Here is a 21,075-nt window from a genome sequence, read left to right as displayed (position 1 = left end):
TAACTTACAAACCTACATGTCACATGGAACTAGCATAAAGTGGTTTTCCCAATACAGAGGAAAGTGTAGGGGGTCCAATGTTTCCATGTATCTGTTTTACACAAAAAACACTTGGATGTAACCCAGCTTATGGCTTTACCACATGAGAAATACACAGACAAAGTGAAGCAGAACACGACAGGTAGTGGTCATAATAGTAGTAATGAACAAGAAGAAGACTAAAAAGGCCTCGACAGAAATAAACAGTGTTGTTGAGTCCAAAAAACAAAAACCCTGATATGTTGAAAGAAGGAATCCTCAGAAAAAAAAAACGAGTTTATGAGATAAACACAAAGACAAGTGAGTCAACAGTAAACCAGCAGTGGTGCAGTGTCATGGGCCTGTCAATTTGAGTTAAACTGGGGGCTTTCAAGCCACACACACACATATGCACGCACGCACACACACTCGAGGTAATGACACATCTTTGACATTTCTTAAATTTCTCCATAATGATGACGACTTCCCTCCATAGCCCGCAAATTTCCACGGAGACACACACAAATTCAGAAAAACAACGCATAAATAAATAGTATAAATAATACAAATAAAGATCAACAGTGCCTGTGTCTGTGTGTGGAGTGAAACAGAAAACAAAAAAACAAAAAAAAAGTTTGAATGAAGTTAGACTTCACTGAGGGGCTATGGAGGAAAATAGCCGTATCTTGTTCTCTCTGCCTCCCCCCTTCCCGTCATTCTCTCATCTCTCTGCTGAGGCTCTTAGAGGTCAGTGCAGCGCTCCTGCTTGCTGTAGTGGTCAAACTGGCTCTTCCAGTGCATCATGTAGGAGGACCAGCGGTGGAACTCCACCTTCCACTGGCGCTCCGCCTCGTCAATGTTGTCTGAGAGAAGAGACACAGAGACACGGTTAACAGTTGAGCTTTGAAGCCATATTGGACTTGTTGTATGGCTCTACGGCAACCTCTCGGCCAAAGAAAACGTATTTTATTTTTTCTTCTTTTTTGCTGGGACAGTTAGATTGTATAAATGATATGTTGATTGTAATTGTTTTCATAAATTATAAATTATTCATGTATTTGCTTATGTAATCTATTTCTTTTCAAAAAAAAAAAAAAGTGTTATTGAGTAGTGGAGAAGGGGTAGGTTTAAATAAGCATATGCTTCATCCTACTCCTTTTCGGACATGTTGCGTTCACATTACAGCTTTTGTTTTGACTATTGCTATTTTTTGTTTTGTTTTGATTATTCTCATTGGATGTATTTGTTTTTGTGTTTACTTTTTTGTGCTACTCGCACATGTTCGAAATAAAAGCTGAACTGAACTGAACTAATTCAATGATTGTAAATATTGCTTTCTTTTATTGTTATTAGTTTTTCTTTTCTTTTAAAATGAATACCAGTGGAAAAGTCCAAAAATATTGCAAAAAGGTTTTTACACTTGGCTGAGGTAGACAAGTTGGTGAGTTAAATTTAAACAGATTTGTCATATTTCCGTAGGTGCCACCTATTGCTTATTGAGATGAACACACTCCTAATAATCTCATAACAACAGTGCATAGAAAGGAGCATTTATTTGCATTTTGTTTTGCTGATTTTCTCAAAATTCAGATAAAATTTGCGATACATAGCCTACAATAGTAGCCTACAAAAGAAAATCTCGGTCTGTGTGACTAACTTGGAATGAACATGTTGTTTTAATGAATATCAGCACATCATGCACCTGGTTCTAAATGTTGGGATGCTGTGAAAAACACAATAAAAACATGTAATGCAATTTGCAAATTTCTTGCGACCAACATTCAGTTGAATGTAGTACAAAGACAAGATATCTAATCTTAAATTTTGCTTTTTGTAAATAGTAATGAAATGATATTATTACTTATATAATGATTAGCGAAGACCTGCATGCAGCACAGATATCATGTGTTGAGCCCAAGTAGTGTTTACAAGTAGTGTTGAAATCAAATCAAACTTTATTTATATAGCACTTTTCATACATAAAAATGCAAGGTAACACTTTACAATAGCCATCATTTATAAATGGTATACAGATCGTTTATTAATGTTTAATCATCATTTATAAACCATATATAGACCATTTAGAATAGTAAATACATCATTTATTAATGTTTAACTAACTAAATAATTTATAAATGGCTAATAGATGGTTTATTAATGTAAGTTTAAAGTTACTTTCCCATTAAAAAACAATTTAATTATAATTAATAGTTCATTAATAGTTTTAGTTGCACTCATTTTAACATTTTTAACACCATATTAAGCATGTTAATGATTTTAAAAATTATTTATATACCTTTAAGAAATTGGCTGAAAATATTTAAAGATTAAATATGTATATAGCACTTTGAAAATGGTTAACAATTGGTTTATAAACCATCTATAAACATTATTTAGTTGGTTATTATAAAGTGTTACCAAATGCAACACAAAGTGCTTTACAAAAAAAAAAGAAGAATAAAAACAAACAATAAAAATGACAAAACCCACCCCTCCCTCCCCCCACATACACATTTGTAAGTATACATACACAAACATGCACACACACACACGCATTTAGTCATGCAAGCACACAAACACACACTCAGACTCACACACAGCACATATTGATTGAAGTGTTTACCGGTGATGTTAAGGAGGCGTGGCAGGAAACGGTTCCAGAAAGCGCACATCTGGTTCCTCAGACCTTTGTGGACCTTCAGTGCTTCAGTGTTAAGTCCAACATGTTTCTGCTCGCTGACAGTGAACACGGGCCAGCGCCTCCGAGTCTCCACCATCCCATCATGGTTCACATTGGGATTTCTGACAGAGAGGATGATGGAGGGCGAGGGAGGACAAGAACCGTAGTAAGAATAAGGAGGGATGTTACAACTCAAACAGGACAGAATAATAATAATAATAATAATAATAATAATAATAATAATAAAAAGAAGAAAAAGGTTAGCGTGAAGAGTAAAAGAGACCATTTGAAATAGAAAGACAATCGACAAGTTAATAAATGCTGTTGAAAGGGGCAATTTGTAAAATGTGGCCAGATTTTTAAAAATTAACTATCTTATGACTTTAATGTCAAGAAGTGACTGTGTTGACATTATGTCTAAGGTGTCTGCGTATTGTGTTGTAATGTACAGTACAGGCCAAAAGTTTGGACACACACCTTCTCATTCAATGCGTTTTCTTTATTTTCATGACTATTTACATTGTAGATTCATCAAAACTATTAATGAACACATATGGAATTATGTACTTAACAAAAAAAGTGTGAAATAACTGAAAACATGTCTTGTATTTTAGATTCCTCAAAGTAACCACCCTTTGCTTACTAGAATAAAAAGACATGTTTTCAGTTATTTCACACTTTTTTGTTAAGTACATAATTCCACATGTGTTCATTCATAGTTTTGATGAATTTACAATGTAAATAGTCATGAAAATAAAGGAAACGCATTGAATGAGAAGGTGTGTCCAAACTTTTGGCCTGTACTGTAATTTATGATGTAGTGAGTGGGTGTAGCGTCCAGTTTGCTCTTAGAGAGGATGAACAAGTACAGGCAGCTACACCGTTAGCTAAAGAGCAGTTAGCAGCTTTAGTTTACGCCTAAATTTCTAATTAAGAAATACTGAAGCCTTTTTGTTTTTGGTGCATGTAGTCAGTACTCTCAACCTTTAAAATTATGCTAAAGTTGAATTTTTTAAACGACATTTTACAAAAACAACACACGACATTACTCATCGTACAAAAAGGTTAGCCAATAAAATCTGTCTAAATTAGTCAATAGCATCACTAATGTTAGCATAATCCAAAATAGGGCAGGGCAATATGTCCATATTATGATCAAATCATGACGACTAAATGTCAGATATTGGAGATCATATTATGGTGATATAATATAGGAGTTGTCATTTACTGCTTTTTAAGGCTAAATTACAGTCAAGTGATGTCATTTTCTGAACTTACCAGACAACTATTGTAATTTGCCTTTTCCCCCTCAGTCATATCCACATCATGATGATAATTCATCAAAAATCTCATTGCGTAAATGATTTTCTTAAAGCGCCAACAGTCAACTCTACAATATTGTCGCATTATTAATAGCTAAGTATTTGGACAAAAATGATTGTGATATTTGATTTTCTCCTTATCGCCCAGCCCTAATCTGACCAATCCCACCGTGTACCTCACTAGGGTTAATGTTTGGCATGTTTTTACATAATAAAGTAATAATACAATATTGGACAAATTAAAATTTAGACCTGATGATGGTTCTAGATGAAAAGTCAGAGGTTGCCTTCATCCTCTGGGGACCATGAATGTCTTTAGCAAAGTTTGTGCCAATCCATCCAGTGAAAACAAGTGAACAAATGAAAACTTTTACCAGCTGGTGGTGCTAAAAGAAAAGCAAGGGGGCCAGCAAAGTCATTACAATGAATCGTCTGGGCACCTTGAACATGTGTGCCAACTTTCAGAAAAAAAATCCATCCAATAGTTTTTGATATTTGATTATCATCTGTACTACATGAAAAAGGGTGCTGCTTCAAGCAAGCAGTGAAAACGTTTGCCTGGATGGAGGTTTTGCTTTGCAGTAACCAGACTGTAGCTTCTGGCCTGTAACTGACCACCTCATCCACTCTGTAGCTAAGCAACCTAATCAAAATGGACTGGTCTGTCCTCTGGTGTACTTGTCTCTCTCTGCTGCTCGTTAAAGTTCATAAGTACACAGCAAATTCATTCTTCCCAGTATGTGAAGCCTCACCCAGTTCGTGCAAAGTTGGCCCAGTATTTCATCATGCGCTGGCTCAGTTTCTCCTCCTCCAGAGTGTAGTTTAGTCTCTTCTCCAGCGGCAGGCCAAAGACAAACTCGATCTCGTAGCCGTGGATCACACCCATCCACTCGGGCCACGCCAGGTTGGACGCCCGGTGGTCGAACAGGTAGAGGTAAACACCGCCTTAATAAGCAGAAAGAGAAAAGGACAAGCAGTCAACACCACCCTCTGCAGGTGCTGGTTTTCAGTTCAGTTCAGTTCAGTTCAGCTTTTTATTTCGAACATGTGCGAGTAACACAACAAAGTAAACACAAAAACAAATACATCCAATGAGAATAATCAAAACAAAACAAAAAATAGCAATAGTCAAAACAAACGCTGTAATGTGAACGCAACATGTCCGAAAAGGAGTAGGATGAAGCATATGCTTATTTAAACCTACCCCTTCTCCACTACTCAATTAACACTTTTTTTTTTTTTTTCCCCTAAACACATATTTAAAAAATACATATTAACAAAAAAAAAAAAATACAATTTTTTTTTTTTTTGAAAAGAAATAGATTACATAAACAAATACATGAATAATTTATAATTTATGAAAACACCCGGTTGTTGTGGTTGAATGCTTTGATTGGTTGATACCCCGATGGGTTGTTGGCTGGAACAGACCCCTCTTTAGGGCTTTTCACACTGCTTCCTAAGGACAGCCTTTTCGAAGAGTTAACCCTGGGATAACTTAGCCCCTTTTCACAAACACATACATTGTTAACCCATTGAAGCCTGGAAAGCAGAAACATTGTTTTGTAGTATTTGTATAAGCTCTCAAATACTTTTTGAATTTCATTTCTATCTGCTACAGAGGCTGAAAAATCTATTATTTAGTAGAAGCGTTGACACTTCTGTTGAATTTCCAGAAAATCTTCAGGTTTTAGGGACTTATTTTAAAATCGCCCAGAGGTTTTACAGGCGTTTAAGGCCTCAGTGGGTTAAACCAAGGTTAACCTGACCCCAGGGCTATACGATTCACACTGCACTCTTACTTGTCCTGGGTTTAATGTCAGTTTGTGACTGTTTACATCTGTTAACTGAATCTGGGGTTAAAAGTTGCCTGTGTGAACCGGAGATGAGTAAACAATGGATATTTAACCCAGGGTTTGCAGAAGTGTGATGTGGATCGTATAGCCCTTTGGCTTAGGACAACCGTGGTTTAACTATTGTGTGTGAAAATGGGCTCTCCCAGTGTCAACCTTTAGCCCTAGGCAACTCGGCAACGTTTAACCCCGTGTTCAATCAATTTTGAGGGGATAACCCCGCAAAGTTGATGCTAAGAGCATGGCCAGCAAGCCCCTAGGCTGAAGTCTGAGTTAGCCCACTTTGAATTGTGCCAGTGTGAAAGCTTCTTAGGCCCTGGCTCAGGGAGCTGTGAGCCTAGGGCTAAGTGCTGTGTGAAAAGCACTTTTGATGATGTAGCGAATACATCCACACCTCGTAAACACCATGTGTACATACCAGCTGCAATGCCTCATCTATCCACCAGCAGGAGCACAGTAATGGAAGCTAATGGTGAGCTTTATTTCATTTTTAACTGTACTCATTTCAATCTTCACATAGTCTTGTCCCTGATCTTGTATGTACTTTAATTGATGTTGAATGTGGTGTATGAGAATTGTGGTTGATTGTTCTTATTTTATCATGGTGCTGCCTTCTTGGCCAGGTCATTCTTTAAAAAGAGATTTTTAATCTTAATTAATTTTACCTGGTTAAATAAAGGATATTGATTGATTGATTGACCACCATTTACTGCTGTACTTTAACCACAGATAGGTCATGGTACTAATGACATGTGGTAAAATGAATGCTTTACAGTAAGAAATGCCAATTATATCTATAACAACTTACAAGAAGCACGACTAATTAAAAATTTGTTATGGATGGCATTTCACTAGAAAATTTCTCTTAACTCAACAACTCACAAAGCTGTATGTGTAATGCATTTTTCCTTTAAATGGTAAAATCAGCTGAAACAGACAGTTTGTTCACAAGCAACTGTTGTTTATCTTGGCAGGTAACAAAGCCCAAAAACATTAGCATCACAATGAACCTCAATTAATGTAATGTATCCTTTTTGTTCACACTTATCAGTGTGTCATCCTTACAGACTCCCAGCCCCCACAGTGCTGTCAAACTGTAAGAGCCATTGACAGCTTCAGAGATGAAGACAAACAATCAATTTTGCCAGTCACATATCTTTAATCACATTTATATATACCTACAGTGTGATCTTAGTCCAGTTAAAAGCCAGTAAAGTAGCGAGCAGTCACAGGCAACAAGAAACATTAGCCCCTTTCATAGTGCGGTCCCGCAAATGTTCGTCTATATTGCTGGAAAGATCTGTGCCGGTTTTTCGCCTTAGGGCGTTCATAGTGATCCTGTGAAGGCATGATATTCTGCCCTTTCATATTGCAGTCCGGAGTTGCGCAGTAGCACAGTAGCACAGTAGCACAGCAGCACAGTGCTAATAGGCTAACAGTTAGCTCTGTAGCAATAGAGTATGTACAGTACAGGCCAAAAGTTTGGACACACCTTCTCATTCAATGCGTTTTTCTTTATTTTCATGACTATTTACATTGTAGATTCTCACTGAAGGCATCAAAACTATGAATGAACACATATGGAATTATGTACTTAACAAAAAAGTGTGAAATAACTGAAAACATGTCTTGTATTTTTGATTCCTCAAAGTAACCACCCTTTGCTTACTAGAATATAAGACATGTTTTCAGTTATTTCACACTTTTTTTGTTAAGTACATAATTCCACATGTGTTCATTAATAGTTTTGATGAATTTACAATGTAAATAGTCATGAAAATAAAGGAAACGCATTGAATGAGAAGGTGTGTCCAAACTTTTGGCCTGTACTGTATGTGCTGCAGCAGGATGTGTTCACTTAGCGATCTCTGTTTGTTTACAACAAGCACCGGACACTCTGTGCACAGTTAGCGATGCCGCTTAATTTACGATCAGCGGCGGACACTTAATGTACAGTTAGCATGCCCGTTTGTTTACAATAAGCAGCGGACGCTGTGCATAGTTAGTGACGTTCCCAGCGGCCACTCTTTACCCTAATGGAAACGCGGCTATTGTAAAAAATAAAAAATACTAGTCTGCTTGATGTGGTCTGGCTTCATGAGGAAAATGGTGCCAAACTGGATTAGGTGGTCCCAGCTGATGCACCAGAACCACACTGCTCTACTGTGTGACACCAGTGTGAGCTGGAACACACAAACACACTTGTGCATCTTACCTTGAGAGTTCCCTCCACTGTTCATCCCTCCTCCCATGTTAGCCTTGAGGGCGTTGTGCTGGGCGTAGGAGCGAGCAAAGTGGGCCAGCGGGCAGATGACGTTATGGTCGCCTACAATGTCGTCCATGGCGTCGCGGTTCTTCACCCCGTTGTTCTCATCCATCCAGTCAGTGTACTGCAGCACCACCGCTTCCAGGCCAATATCATTCGAATGTGGAACGCCCAGCTTGACACCTGGAACACAGAAGGGCAAAGGTTTTAAATGCATGTTTTATTGTGATTGTATAGAATTCTCTCTGACTTGTGTTAAAATAATTGATTATTTTCTATATTGGTAAATGATTTTATGCTTGATTTCTGCTTCTCTGTTGTCTGTCTCTGTTCTCTGTCTCTGTGCGTAACGCAGGTCACTATCAAAGGTCACTATGTATGCATAATTCACTAAACCTTGGAGAGGTTTGAGTTTATTTACTTTGATTACATATATTTCATTGTCTGTTTCATATTTTTTAGACTTTTAGAATCCATGTGAGACAGTGAAAATCCTCTGGCTCTGCAAGACATAATATCTTTGTAAGGCATAACAAGGCAGGAGGTTTTTGTTGAATGTTCTGGAGAAGAGGCCTGGTCAGGACGGCCTTGTCCGGGGGAGCAAGCAACCAGGTGGCATGACGTGCCGGTTTGTATTAATTAAAACTGGCGAATCAGCAGATCAAGAAGGCGGGACTTCCTGGATGAAATGGACCAGCATGTTTTGTAAACAAATGTTAGTATTTTAATGGGTTCAGGGAGAGAGACGAGGTTCAGACTTCACAAACTGAAACCTGTCTGTGTGTATCAGGGACATGAGTTTTTGAAGCCGGAGAATCTCTGGAAAGTGCACATTTTTTGACGTATTGTAATAAACTTTTGTTAAACTGAGAACTTGGACGTCTCCAGCTCTTCATTTCCCCATCAACGATCTGCGCAGAAAAATGGTGAGGTTTTTTCTGTTGGTGACAGATTATCAATTTTCAAGGTTTCCTCATGCAATTTTTCTAACACTTGTCCCATGAACAGAATGATTATTGAAAACTACAATCACATCAACAGAATTCTTAATGTCCGTCTCTATTCATTCTTTCCAGCTGAGTGAGCTTCACTGTTGTGACTTGATTTCGACATTAACAAAACCTAAGCCACAATGAGGGGCTGGTACCGGGATACGTAATTCAAACATCTGTGATCTTGTGCTTAAGACGTATTTATTTACATGTATCACTACAGCTTTGCTATACACACATTTACATCAGTAACTGGCATAAAACAAACAAAAGGGCTTAAAGGTTAGCCGGTAGTTAAACGACGGTCAAAAACTGTGTGCTTCTCCCGGTAAGCAACACACCTGAGGAGTAATTACCTCTTCCTCTACTTATGCATTCACACGTTGCCGTTGTCCAATACGCCACCTACTGTGACAATTGGGAAAGGACCCCAATACATATAAATGGCTCTAACATTCACCTTCCAGGAAGTCCTCTCTGGAGATGAGGCTGTCGTTGTCTTTGCTGAACCCTGGCGCTCCGTACAGCAGGAAGTAGGAGCCCTCGTCCTGGTTGACCCCGAGCAGGATCTGGGTGTCTTTAAAGTTGCCTGAGTTAAGCATTGCTTCAGGAGTGTCTGGCAGAACCTCGCCATCCACAACAGGGACAAATGAGAAGCGAAAGAGGGCGGACCAGGGCAGGACCTGTTCACAACAGGAAGACAAAAGGTATTGAGTGGAACTGAGTGGTGGAGAAATGACGTGCACACAAATACGACCAAATGTCACATGACTGATGTAGTGAAATTACAGCCCAGGCATCCAGACCATGATCCAGACCAGCTTTACAATTCACTTACACTATGCTGTGTGGTCTGGCACACATGCTACAACACAGCACATTTGGCCAGTGCCGTAAGTCTTAAATCATGTCAAATCACTAGTTCATGCTTAGAGAGCCGTGCTGATATACTGTCTATATTTTTTGCCTCTGATAAAATACAACTGTATAATACATTTAATGTTTATATTATGTAAGTAGATCAGCGCTCCGTCTGCAGTGCACTTCAATTATAAATAAATGTCCACAGATTATCAGAAACACTAAACTTTTGGGGGAAAAAAGGAGAATAAATAGATATTTTTAATCAGTATCTCCTTGTTTCTGAGAGATTTGTAAACTTTCATGAATAAAAAAGTAATGAACAATCTTAGTGTAGTGGCCTCCACTGATGTTGGCTAACTTTGTTCTACAGCATTAACGATGATAAGGCTCCCTGCAGATGTCTCTGTATTATGCTAATTATCTCAAAATTTGCATTAATCTACCCAATTAATCACCAAATGAAGCTTCAAATGTCTATTTTATGCTGTTTTAAGAAACACAATTCAACACTTGCACTCTGAAGTTTCTTTAACAATACATTTTCTAAATATTTATCAGTTACTTTTCCAAATTAATCACATTTTACTTAAAAAATAAATTAGCCATAAATTAGATCCACAGCACAACACTTATTAAATAAGAAAATGTGTCGCTTATAAAGCTGGATCGATATTCCCGTTATTCCCTGTTTCAAAAACACCAGGAGAGTTTTCATGTTGTGTTAACTGCATGCCAAATTAATCAAAGCCCTCAAGGACAAATAGTCTCCAAAGTAACCTTATTATTGTTTGCTATGTAGTGTTTAAAAAGTAGAGTGCAGTGCTCACTACATAAAATGCACCAGGGCAACATTACATCACTGACAGCAAGCTTCACTGAAAGGCAGAACATTATCACTGATGTGTTTATTTGAATATTCTCATATATATTAATAATATATATATAATATTCTCTCAGCTACAAACACAAACTGAATCTGTTGGCAAGCTGGTGTGTTGTTAACTACCGAGTCTGTTTGTAATCGTGATGAGTATGAGTAAATAGTGCTTTTGTGGGGGACTATTTTTTTATTATTATTAAAGTATTTATTTAATTTTAAATTTTTCAACATATAATACAAACACTTACAAACAGCCGAGACAGACACCAAAAACAGACAGAAAGAAATAAAATAAAATAAAATAAAATAAAATAAAATAAAAAATAATAAAAAATTAAAAAAAACCCAGGAAGTCAACCCAAAACGAGGACAACAACATATGCTTACTGTGACAAGTCCTTAATGTATCGAATGAAATAATCCCATACTAAATGGAAATTCCCTTTACCATTGTTTTTCCTGGCAATCATATATTCAAAAGATGCAGTCTCTGTCATCAGTTGGGTCCATTGTTGGGGACCATTTCAAATGGTAGATAAATCCAGATTTGGTGCTGTAGTTTTTTTTTTAAAACTTAATATGTGCCTGTGTTAAGGCCTAAATGAGGATAAAGTGATCTTCACTGAGGAAGTCTCCATTACCTGCCACTCATGGTCAATGAGCTCCTGTGGAGTTTTACCACGCAGACAGTCTACCAGCTCGGTGTCGTTGCCTCCATTACAGCCAACCAGTTTGCCCAGCAGCGTGGCCCGTCTGCGGGCCTCGGCGGGGCTGACGGAGGCCCAGGGACAGTTGGGGACCCCGCTCTGGAGGATGGCCCTGGTGAAAGTAGGCCGGCTGTCTGGAGACAAGAGGTGGAATCCTACTGATGCACCACCAGCACTCTCACCAAATATAGTCACCTGTTTGGTAAAGAGAGCAAAAAGAGAGATCGGGATCAAAATAAGCGAGAGGGTCGCTGGTTCGAGTCCGACTTGAGGCTCTTATTTGGTGTGTTCGCATGTTCACCCCGTGTCAGCGTGGGTTCTCTCTGGGTCCTCCAGCTTCCTCCCACAGTCCCAAAAACATGCATTTGATGTTTAATTGGTGATTCAAAATTGCCCGTAGGAGTGAATGAGAGCGTGAATGGTTGTCTGTCTCTATGTGTCAGCCCTGTGATAGTCTGGCGACCTGTCCAAGGTGTACCCGGTCCCTCACCCAATGTCAGCTGGGATCGGCTCCAGCCCCCCAGAATTCAGATAAGCAGTTAAACATAATAGATGGATGGATGGAGGATCAAAATGAGCTCACACTTGATTCAATATGTGGGGTTAAACTGTGGAATAATTTGGACACTGAACATAAACAGATTACTAATATTCTTCAATTCAAGAAGATATACGAAAACAACATTTTCCGGAGGTATAACAATGAGGAAGCACGGTGATTTAAATTTGCTTTAGATTTAGGATGATGATCAGAAATATGTATAATTTGTTCATTTGGGTATGTAGATTAGGCATGTATGTATGTATATATGTATGTATGTTTTTATGTATATGAACATGAATAAATGAGAAATGATGTATATGTAAAGATATTTAAATACAAAAGATATATATAATAGATATCTATAAATTGTAATTATATCGCTAATAGTATTAATAATAATATAATACGCAAAGGAGAAGGGGTAGGAATTTATAAGAGTACACTTCTTCCTACTCCCTTTTGAACATGTATGACTTAATTAAATCTGTTAAGAGAAATGAACAACTGAGCTGTTGCATGTACAGGTTTGACCTGTTCTCATTTTTTTCAGTTTTTTCTCTCTCATTGTATATTTCTTTTCATTTCATTTGTATTTTATCTTATTTTTAGTGTTTTCGTTGACGTTTACATGTTTGAAATAAAATTCTCAATCAATTAATGAATCAATTCTTTGTGTGGAAAGAGAAGTATAGACAATAAAAAAAGAGAGAAGCTAACCTGTTTGGGGTTTCCACCAAAGAAATGGATGTTATCTTGTACCCACTGCAGCGCCATCCTCTGGTCCAGCAGACCCACGTTGCCCGGAGCCTCAGAGGAGCCATGCAGAGCGAGGAAGCCAAAGGCACCGATCCGGTAGTTCATGGAAACCACAATGACTGTCTCACTGTGAGCAAGGTAGCGGCCATCGTACACATCCAGAGAAGAAGAACCACTATAGAACCCTGGAAATGTTAAATATTATAGTATTGTTTTCACACATTGTATCACAATATCCAAAAACAGACATAAGCTTTCCTTTCTGATAAAAAATATCCACAACACCAGGGTGAGGTTGTAGTGGGGTTGTATGAAGTACTTATCCACGGCAAGGTTATAATAGTTTGGGAATTTTCATTAGTTTTAGTTATAATTTCGTTGTCATTTTTTGTTTTTAAATTCAGTTAATTTTAATTCGTTTTCAGAGTGATTTTGCTAGTTTTAATTAGTTTTTATTTTTTGGAAAATGCTTAGTTTTAGTTTAGTTTTTATTAGTTTTCGTGTTAGTTTTAGTCTTTTTGTAATGGGGTATGTGGTGGGTTTTAGATTCAGAAAGGTCACGATAAATTTTGCTTTTATTTCCTAAAACCAGATCGATGAAATAGATTTCATATCAACCAAAAAGGTTTACGTATGAAAAAAATGGACAAAGACGAAAACTAAGGACATTTTCACTATAATTTTAGTTAGTTTTGTAACCACACAATACAGTTTCAGTTAGTTATCGTTTTTTTTAAAAACTCTCATTTTTATTTTTATTTCAGTTAACGAAAATGTTTTTTCAATTCTAGTTTTCGTTATTTCGTTAGTTTTCGTTAACTATAATAACCTTGATCCACGGTCAGTGTATTACCTACAGAAAATGGCAGTCTGCACGTGCCTTGCTTGGTTAAAGCAGGCATAAGTACCAGCATGGAAGCCAAGCAATGAACTTAGCTTTGCAATAACCCTTAAAAAACATTAAATGACACACAACCAGACCAGCAACTCCTGTGCTCTGAGAGGTAAAATTACTAGTTTTGTCAAAGGAGTCTGGTGGCTTTGAAGAAACATAGGTGGATATAAGAGCTTCAGCTCTCCTTTGGGAAGGGCTGTCTGACAGCAAGGTTAGGTGGTGAAAATGTTGTAAGTATACCATTCATTTGAACAAATTGATTTTAGGCATCTACTATTCTTTCAGCTGCTGCCTCCATCCACAACAGTACATTGCTTAGCTTGGGTACTAGTACTCCTGCCTGCTTCTCCAAACTGGGGGCCAAACCTCATACAACCCCACTTCAATAAACCTGAACTATCCTTTTAATGTCAAAAGTTATATATAGTCCAATATCTTGAAATGCGAAATAAAACAGTTGAAAAGGTGTAAGACAAAGAGACACATAGACTTATAGTCTGGGTTGCATTATTTTTCTTGTCTCTATGCTTACTTTATAACCTGAAATTTGGTCTCATCTGTCCAGCAGATGCAAAATCATTGGCCAAGCTGATGCTGGCTAGAATATATAGTATAATGAAGCATGTCGTCTGCATAAAAAAAACCTTGTGCTCTGTAACACCTCTTATTACTTTTACATGCAGTTCAGTGGTAATCCCCCCGGCCAGTGGCTCAATCACAATGGCAAATACTAGTGGCTACAGATGGCAGCCTTGTCTATTTTAAGTGTTGTGATATGATTTTGGGCCAAAGAGTTCTTCCAATGCCTTCTTTGCATAGAGTGAAGGCAAAACCTGGGGCACTACTAATCCATTGTTTTCACTGAAAGAATGAGTTATGTCTAACCAATTTATATTTTGTCTAAAGAAGTCGTGAGTAAGTACCTCCGCCGTAGATCCATACCATGACGGTGAGATTGTGTGGTCTAGGTGAAGAGGGCACCCAGACATTGAGGTACAGGCAGTCCTCACTCATCTCCCTGTTGGGGTTCCACATCTCGCTGCCCTGGAAGCCGGGGAATGATGTGTCCACAAACTGGTAGCAGGCGTTGGGGTAGCCGTTGGCCTCATACACCCCAGTCCATGGACGCTTGGGCTCAGCACGACGGAATCGCCGCTTTCCAACTGGCGGCTCGGCGAAGGGGATGCCCAGGAAAGCGGTGACGTAGCTACGGTCCGGCACAGGCATGCGCATGCCTCGGACTCGACCAGTACGCGTCTGAACAACGAGGTCCGCCTCGCTCTGGGAGGAGCAGGTGGGGACGAGGAGAGACAGGAGGAGGATTGGGGAAAGGAGGAGAAGGACGGAGGTGTGCATGATGGAGGCAAAGACTGTCCGTGCGGCTGGAGCTGTGGTCGTGATTCCCTCTCCGATCAGGGAGGGCAGGCAGCTCTGCTTCCCCTCAGCTCTACACAGAGAGAGAGAGAGAGAGAGAGAGAGAGAGAGAGAGAGAGAGAGAGAGAGAGAGAGAGAGAGAGAGAGAGAGAGAGAGAGAGAGAGAGTAATGTTATTACAGTAGTGATGGAGAACAGAGGGAGGCAGAAATCAGATGAGGAAAGAAATGACAGGACAGAGGAAGTAGGAAGTAGCATCAAGATAGATTCAAAGACAAGCAGACAACTCAAATCCAAATGATTATTTTTCACATGTGTAATATTTGTCACACATCTCTTTTAACCCACATGGAATCAAGTCTTCTTCCACATCTTCAAAATTTGTCTTTGGATCATTTAAAGAGGTTCACTCTCAGAAGACGTCATTACAGTGGTGGTGAGCTAGGGTCTGATTGTGCCTTCTTGTGGGTTCTTACATTAATCTTGAAACCCATCTGATATTGGTTTGACAATGACTTAGCCTCATGGGGCAAGGGCAGATATTTCAGGAGTTCTGTAGTAGTGTACAGATATCTGAATAATAGATATGGCAAGACTTCCTCTTCTAGTGGAAGTTGAAAGTCTCATGAGGAACTTCAAATATGAGAATGTAGTTGGAGTTGAGAGACAATGACTTTCCCCAGATTGTTTCTCTGTATATGAAGGCAGATAAATAAATAAAAAAGCTAATAAAAAGGTAAATCATCATCAAACAATAGCTGAGGTCCAGAGACTGTATTTTGGCCAATGTGTTCCGCCTCTTTTGCCCCCCATATGGACTGTTTACCAGCATAGAATCAAACCCTGCTCAAACATAATTAGTCAAGACTACTTGGGCTACAAAGGGATGACAAATGTAAACCAGAATGCTTCCAATACCAAACTCTATGGTGTGTTTGATTTGACAAGTTCTCGATTTTGTGTCACTATTTACAGAGTGGGGAAAAGGAAAAAGATGTTTCCTTTAGTTGGGTCTCACAAATGATTGCTATGCTAGATATAGTTGGAAATGAAAGCTATTATTAAATAATTTGTAAATAAATATCTTAAGGCTGGATTGAACAGCATTTTTCATGTCCTGGATTCAGGCAGCTAGTTTAACACATGTGAGGGCTTCTTCAGGATATCTACACACCCTGATGCAGGTTATCAGTGAATGTAGCTGTGTAGGCGGGCTGTGGCTTCCCAGAAAAGACTTATTAAATATTCAACACAACACCAAGACAACAGCAGTCTGCTGCTCCACAGCACAGATGGACATGTCAGTGCGACAGGAGAATCAAACAGCCTCTGTTTATGCTTAGGAGTCTCTGCAGGATACAGTGTTCCATCACATCCCATTACATGACATGGATCCAGGTTCTGTAAAAGCCACTAAGCTATCATACAGACGACAAGCCAAACCCCTGTCACTTCATGCAAACCAGTTTATAGCTTTCTCAAGCTATAAAGGCTTTTTATTGTCACAATACACAGACTGGATACCAGTCCAACAGCCAATATCACTCAAAGGTGTGCAACTTTCAGAAATATTTGGTTATTAATGGCACCAGTTGTTGAATGAATTGCATGAGCGAGCATCCTGGGCACCAGCCAAAACAGTGATGTGGCATACATGATACTAGACGTGATTATCCCCAAAATGAAACAAAGGTCCCTTCAAGAACTAAATTCCCTGCTGGTCTTGACCTAGTTGGATTTTACCAGCAAAACATTCTTGAGTCCTTTACAAAGAAGAGTCCACAGGCTGTTGTAGACAACGGAGAAAGTTGGGGATGTTCTTAGTTTTTAAGTTATGGTAAATGGACCTGCACTTATATAGCGCTTTTCTAGTCGCTTTGCAACCACTCAAAGCGCTTTACACTACAGACTGTGCTCATTCACCCTTTCACACACACATTCATACTGGTGGCAGAGGCTACCCTAAACGGTCCCACCTGCCACCATTGGGAATTCATTCACACACCGATGAACGCAGCATCGGGAGCAATTTGGGGTTCAGTATCTTGCTCAAGGATACCTCGACATGTAGGCTGTGACGGTCAGGGATCGAACCACCAACCCTTCGGTTGGGGGCCAACCAACTCTACCAACTGAGCCACAGCCGCCCCGTTAAGTTATGTGTTCACACACATAACACATTGGCAATACAAAGCGATTAATATGTGCAAGTTGTTTCACATAGTACCTTGAATGCTGTATCTTAATGCGGTTTGCTCATTGGAGTGGAGTGGTTGGACTGGTTGCAAAGAGAAGTCAGATTGTATAGAAGTAGAAGAGAAAATTACTCTCCTCATTTGATTTATTACCTCAGTAAATAGGTTTCTACACCAATGTGTTCATCTTATAATAATGCTGCTATTTATACATAAAAAGTTATTTCATAGAATAAAAAAGAAGGTAAAGCAGAGATGCTTTAGGGTGCGGCTAACTTGTTGCTACCATGGTGACCTGTCAATCAGGATAGAGGTGTAGCAATGAGTATCTATGGCACTTTTTACATTGAACTTGTTTTACGGGCAGAACTGTGGTGCGAGGGCACAGAAGCTAAATTATTTGCTTCTAAATATTTACACACATTTTCGATTGACGACATTTCCAAGGTGAAGGTTATGGGTTTGTTAATGTATTTGTTGGAAGAAGAGCCCATGTTCTATACACAAATGCTTAGCATATTAAAACATCACATAAGAATTTTGCCTAGTGACTAGCTCATGTATATTGTAGGAGGAACACCCTACGTAGTACTGAAACTCTACCGCAATTGCTGAAATCTCTACTACCAAGTTTCCACTGTGAAGGAGGGAAAGTTATTTTCTTTCAGCATGCCGACGTGTTAAAAGCCCCTCAGTACTCAACAACAAAGGCCTGAGACAGGTGTGTGGTCATGAGGGGACTATAAAAAGGCATCAGAGTAAAACCCTAGTAAATGCCACACCATTTGATGGATTAATGTGGCACTCACCAGACATGTATCTCCTGATAGTAAGAAACTTAATAACTCTAAAGGCCTTTACACACCAGAGGCATTTTTCTGTTGTGTATGTATTTCATTACACGTCAATATATATATATATATATATATATATATATATATATATATATATATATATATATACACAGTACAGGCCAAAAGTTTGGACACACACCTTCTCATTCAATGCGTTTTCTTTATTTTCATGACTATTTACATTGTAGATTGTCACTGAAGGCATCAAAACTATTAATGAACACATATGGAATTATGTACTTAACAAAAAAAGTGTGAAATAACTGAAAACATGTCTTGTATTTTAGATTCCTCAAAGTAACCACCCTTTGCTTACTAGAATATAAGACATGTTTTCAGTTATTTCACACTTTTTTTGTTAAGTACATAATTCCACATGTGTTCATTAATAGTTCTGATGAATCTACAATGTAAATAATCATGAAAATAAAGGAAACGCATTGAATGAGAAGGTGTGTCCAAACTTTTGGCCTGTACTGTATATATATATATATATAAACTTTTGAACTTCTTTTATTTAAATGAGTGCTTTCAAACAGAATACAAATATAATGTGAACAGAAAGTGATGTAATACAAGAAGGAGCTCAAATTCACTCAGACCAAACACAGTCAAATAGAGAATGATGTGGATTTCATCATTATTTTCAGAAAAATACACTATGGGGAAATCCCCTTAATCCCACTGCCAGTATGAAATGCTTAGATGTGAATTTTTTTTTTTACAGGGGAGTATTTTTACATCTTCGTCTGGTTACTCGTCATAATCCTGGTGTGTAAAGGCCTTAAGAGGCTGTATGGAAATTATACTTAGGTTTGCTGGGGCAACGGATATTTATTTTTGTCACCAGCTTTTTCTATTTTTATTATATTTAGTCAGAGGAACAACAGTGACTCACATCAGAGTCAACAAGTGTATCAAGAATAGAACGTGGAAAAAAGAAAGTAAGAGAATCAAGAACTTGAACCAAAAACAAAACATTCTTTTCTCCAGTTATATAATAATAAGTGAATAAGAATATTGAGTTAACAATGACAGTTGACACATGCAATGACAGATAGAATGACAAATCAATGTAGTGTAGATGTCAGTCTGTGGGTTGTTGAGCCCAGGAGGAAACTGCAGCACTCTGCTGTCCTTGCACCTAATAAAAAGTAATTAAAGAAACAGCCGTGGGCTCCAGTTTCCTCCTGGGCTCAACTACAGACTGACATCTATGCTGTTGAGTATTATGCTTTCAACTAATCCTAACTGCGGTTTCTATACGCCCTTATTAATTACTCAAGAGGATACAATTCATTGGCAGTGACATCTCTACAAATAGCCACATTGTTACTAAGTCTGAACCATTATGAAGACTTCACTCAGAATCAGACTCGACTTCAAAGACAAGACTTGGACTTTTGTGATGAATGCATATTCCTGGTTTAAGAAAACAGTTTGGGATACTGCAGCGGTTATTGTTAGTCATCTGGAATGGTTCTGGTACAACATGGTCTCACAGAAATCCGTGAAATAGCCACGGATTTCGCTCAAATTTCCGTGAAACTGACACGGATTTCGCTACAATGCAAGTTAATGACAGTCATATCCCGTGGCTATTCCAACATACAAAGTGATTATGTACATTCACTGAGTGAATATTTAGAAAATAAAACATATATTTCTTCGCTAGAAATGTGATCAAAATCCATTTTTATGCAGAAACTAAGTCAAAATATTGATTTTTCACTAAAAATGAGAGAAATGTCCGCCATGTTTTTTGTTCTGACCGCTGGGACCTTCAAAGTCACGTGACTTGGAACAAACCAATAGCCACGGGATATGACTGTCTTTAACTTGCATTGTAGCGAAATCCGTGTCAGTTTCACGGAAATTTGAGCGATTCCGTGGCTATTCCACGGATTTTGAGTTAAGCGAAATCCGTGGCTATTTCACGGATTTCTGTGAGACCAGGTTGGTTCTGTATTATGAGGTCTTACCCCCATACATTCCATCTATGGGTCAATGTCAATAATATTTGAGCTGTGGAAAAAACACATGCAGTGCGTTTGTGGTAGCCTCCGTAATAGCAACACAAACAAATGACTCTACGTAAGTACAGTATGAACACACAGACTCATAGTTGTATGCTGGAGTGAATATATATGATGGATAATGTTTGCTGTGGATGTCCAGTACTGTTAATACTAGACGTTTGTTTAGGTAAGATAATATGATGAAACCTGGTTCTTACTATGAGCATTTGGGGGGTCTTTGTAAGTCAGCAAAAGACAAGGAGAAAGACACACACTATCCACATTGTACACTGTAAAAAATGTCTGTAGATTTTACGGTGAAAAACTATTAAACCATGACAGTAAAAGACCGTAAAATGATAAATGGGTTAATTCAGTTTTAGTAACAATTAAATACTGTAAATGTATATATCAGCCAGAACAGTATTTTTACAGGTTTTAAATAAAAAAAAAAAAACATTACTCTATTACTGTAAAATACATTGGCACCGTGTTTGTAACAAAAAGCATCACTGTCATTTTTGCATTTATTTTTTGTAAAAATACTTTTTCTCACTGTTAAATGTACTAAACACCATATATCTAACAGAAATATACTGTAATATTTAATGGTAAAATCTTTAATTTATGCAGCATTTATAAAGTCAATTATATGTCAAATCTTTTGATGGAAAAACCTTTTATTTATACGGTAAAAAATTGAATAAATGCAATCTTAAACGTGAAATCAACAGTGTCAATATCTTTTTACCGTAATATTAGAAAAAAGTTGCACCGTATTTATTACGGTAAAGTTCTGGCAACCACAGCTGCCAGTTTTTTACCGTAAAAACAACGGGGGGTTTTTCTTTTTTACAG

The 21,075-nt window shown here is 38.2% G+C and overlaps 1 protein-coding gene across 1 annotated transcript in view; it reads right to left on the bottom strand.

The window, feature by feature from the left end:
* Window positions 1-302: 302 nt before the first annotated feature.
* The window catches only part of ache (acetylcholinesterase), a 42,821-nt gene continuing 22,048 nt past the window's right edge, over window positions 303-21,075 (bottom strand). Inside the window, exons 2-9 of the mRNA XM_059354573.1 lie at window positions 14,701-15,224; window positions 12,844-13,067; window positions 11,517-11,777; window positions 9,592-9,814; window positions 8,089-8,322; window positions 4,773-4,965; window positions 2,642-2,820; window positions 303-881 (exon numbers count right to left, since the gene is read on the bottom strand). Of these exons, the coding sequence (XP_059210556.1) occupies window positions 760-881; window positions 2,642-2,820; window positions 4,773-4,965; window positions 8,089-8,322; window positions 9,592-9,814; window positions 11,517-11,777; window positions 12,844-13,067; window positions 14,701-15,133 (1,869 nt within the window). The 5' untranslated portion in view covers window positions 15,134-15,224 and the 3' untranslated portion in view covers window positions 303-759. The remainder of the gene's footprint in view (window positions 882-2,641; window positions 2,821-4,772; window positions 4,966-8,088; window positions 8,323-9,591; window positions 9,815-11,516; window positions 11,778-12,843; window positions 13,068-14,700; window positions 15,225-21,075) is intronic.

The sequence above is a fragment of the Centropristis striata genome, chromosome 17, assembly GCF_030273125.1.
Source record: "Centropristis striata isolate RG_2023a ecotype Rhode Island chromosome 17, C.striata_1.0, whole genome shotgun sequence".
NCBI lineage: Eukaryota > Metazoa > Chordata > Actinopteri > Perciformes > Serranidae > Centropristis > Centropristis striata.
This window is presented reverse-complemented; position numbering and strand designations above follow the sequence as displayed.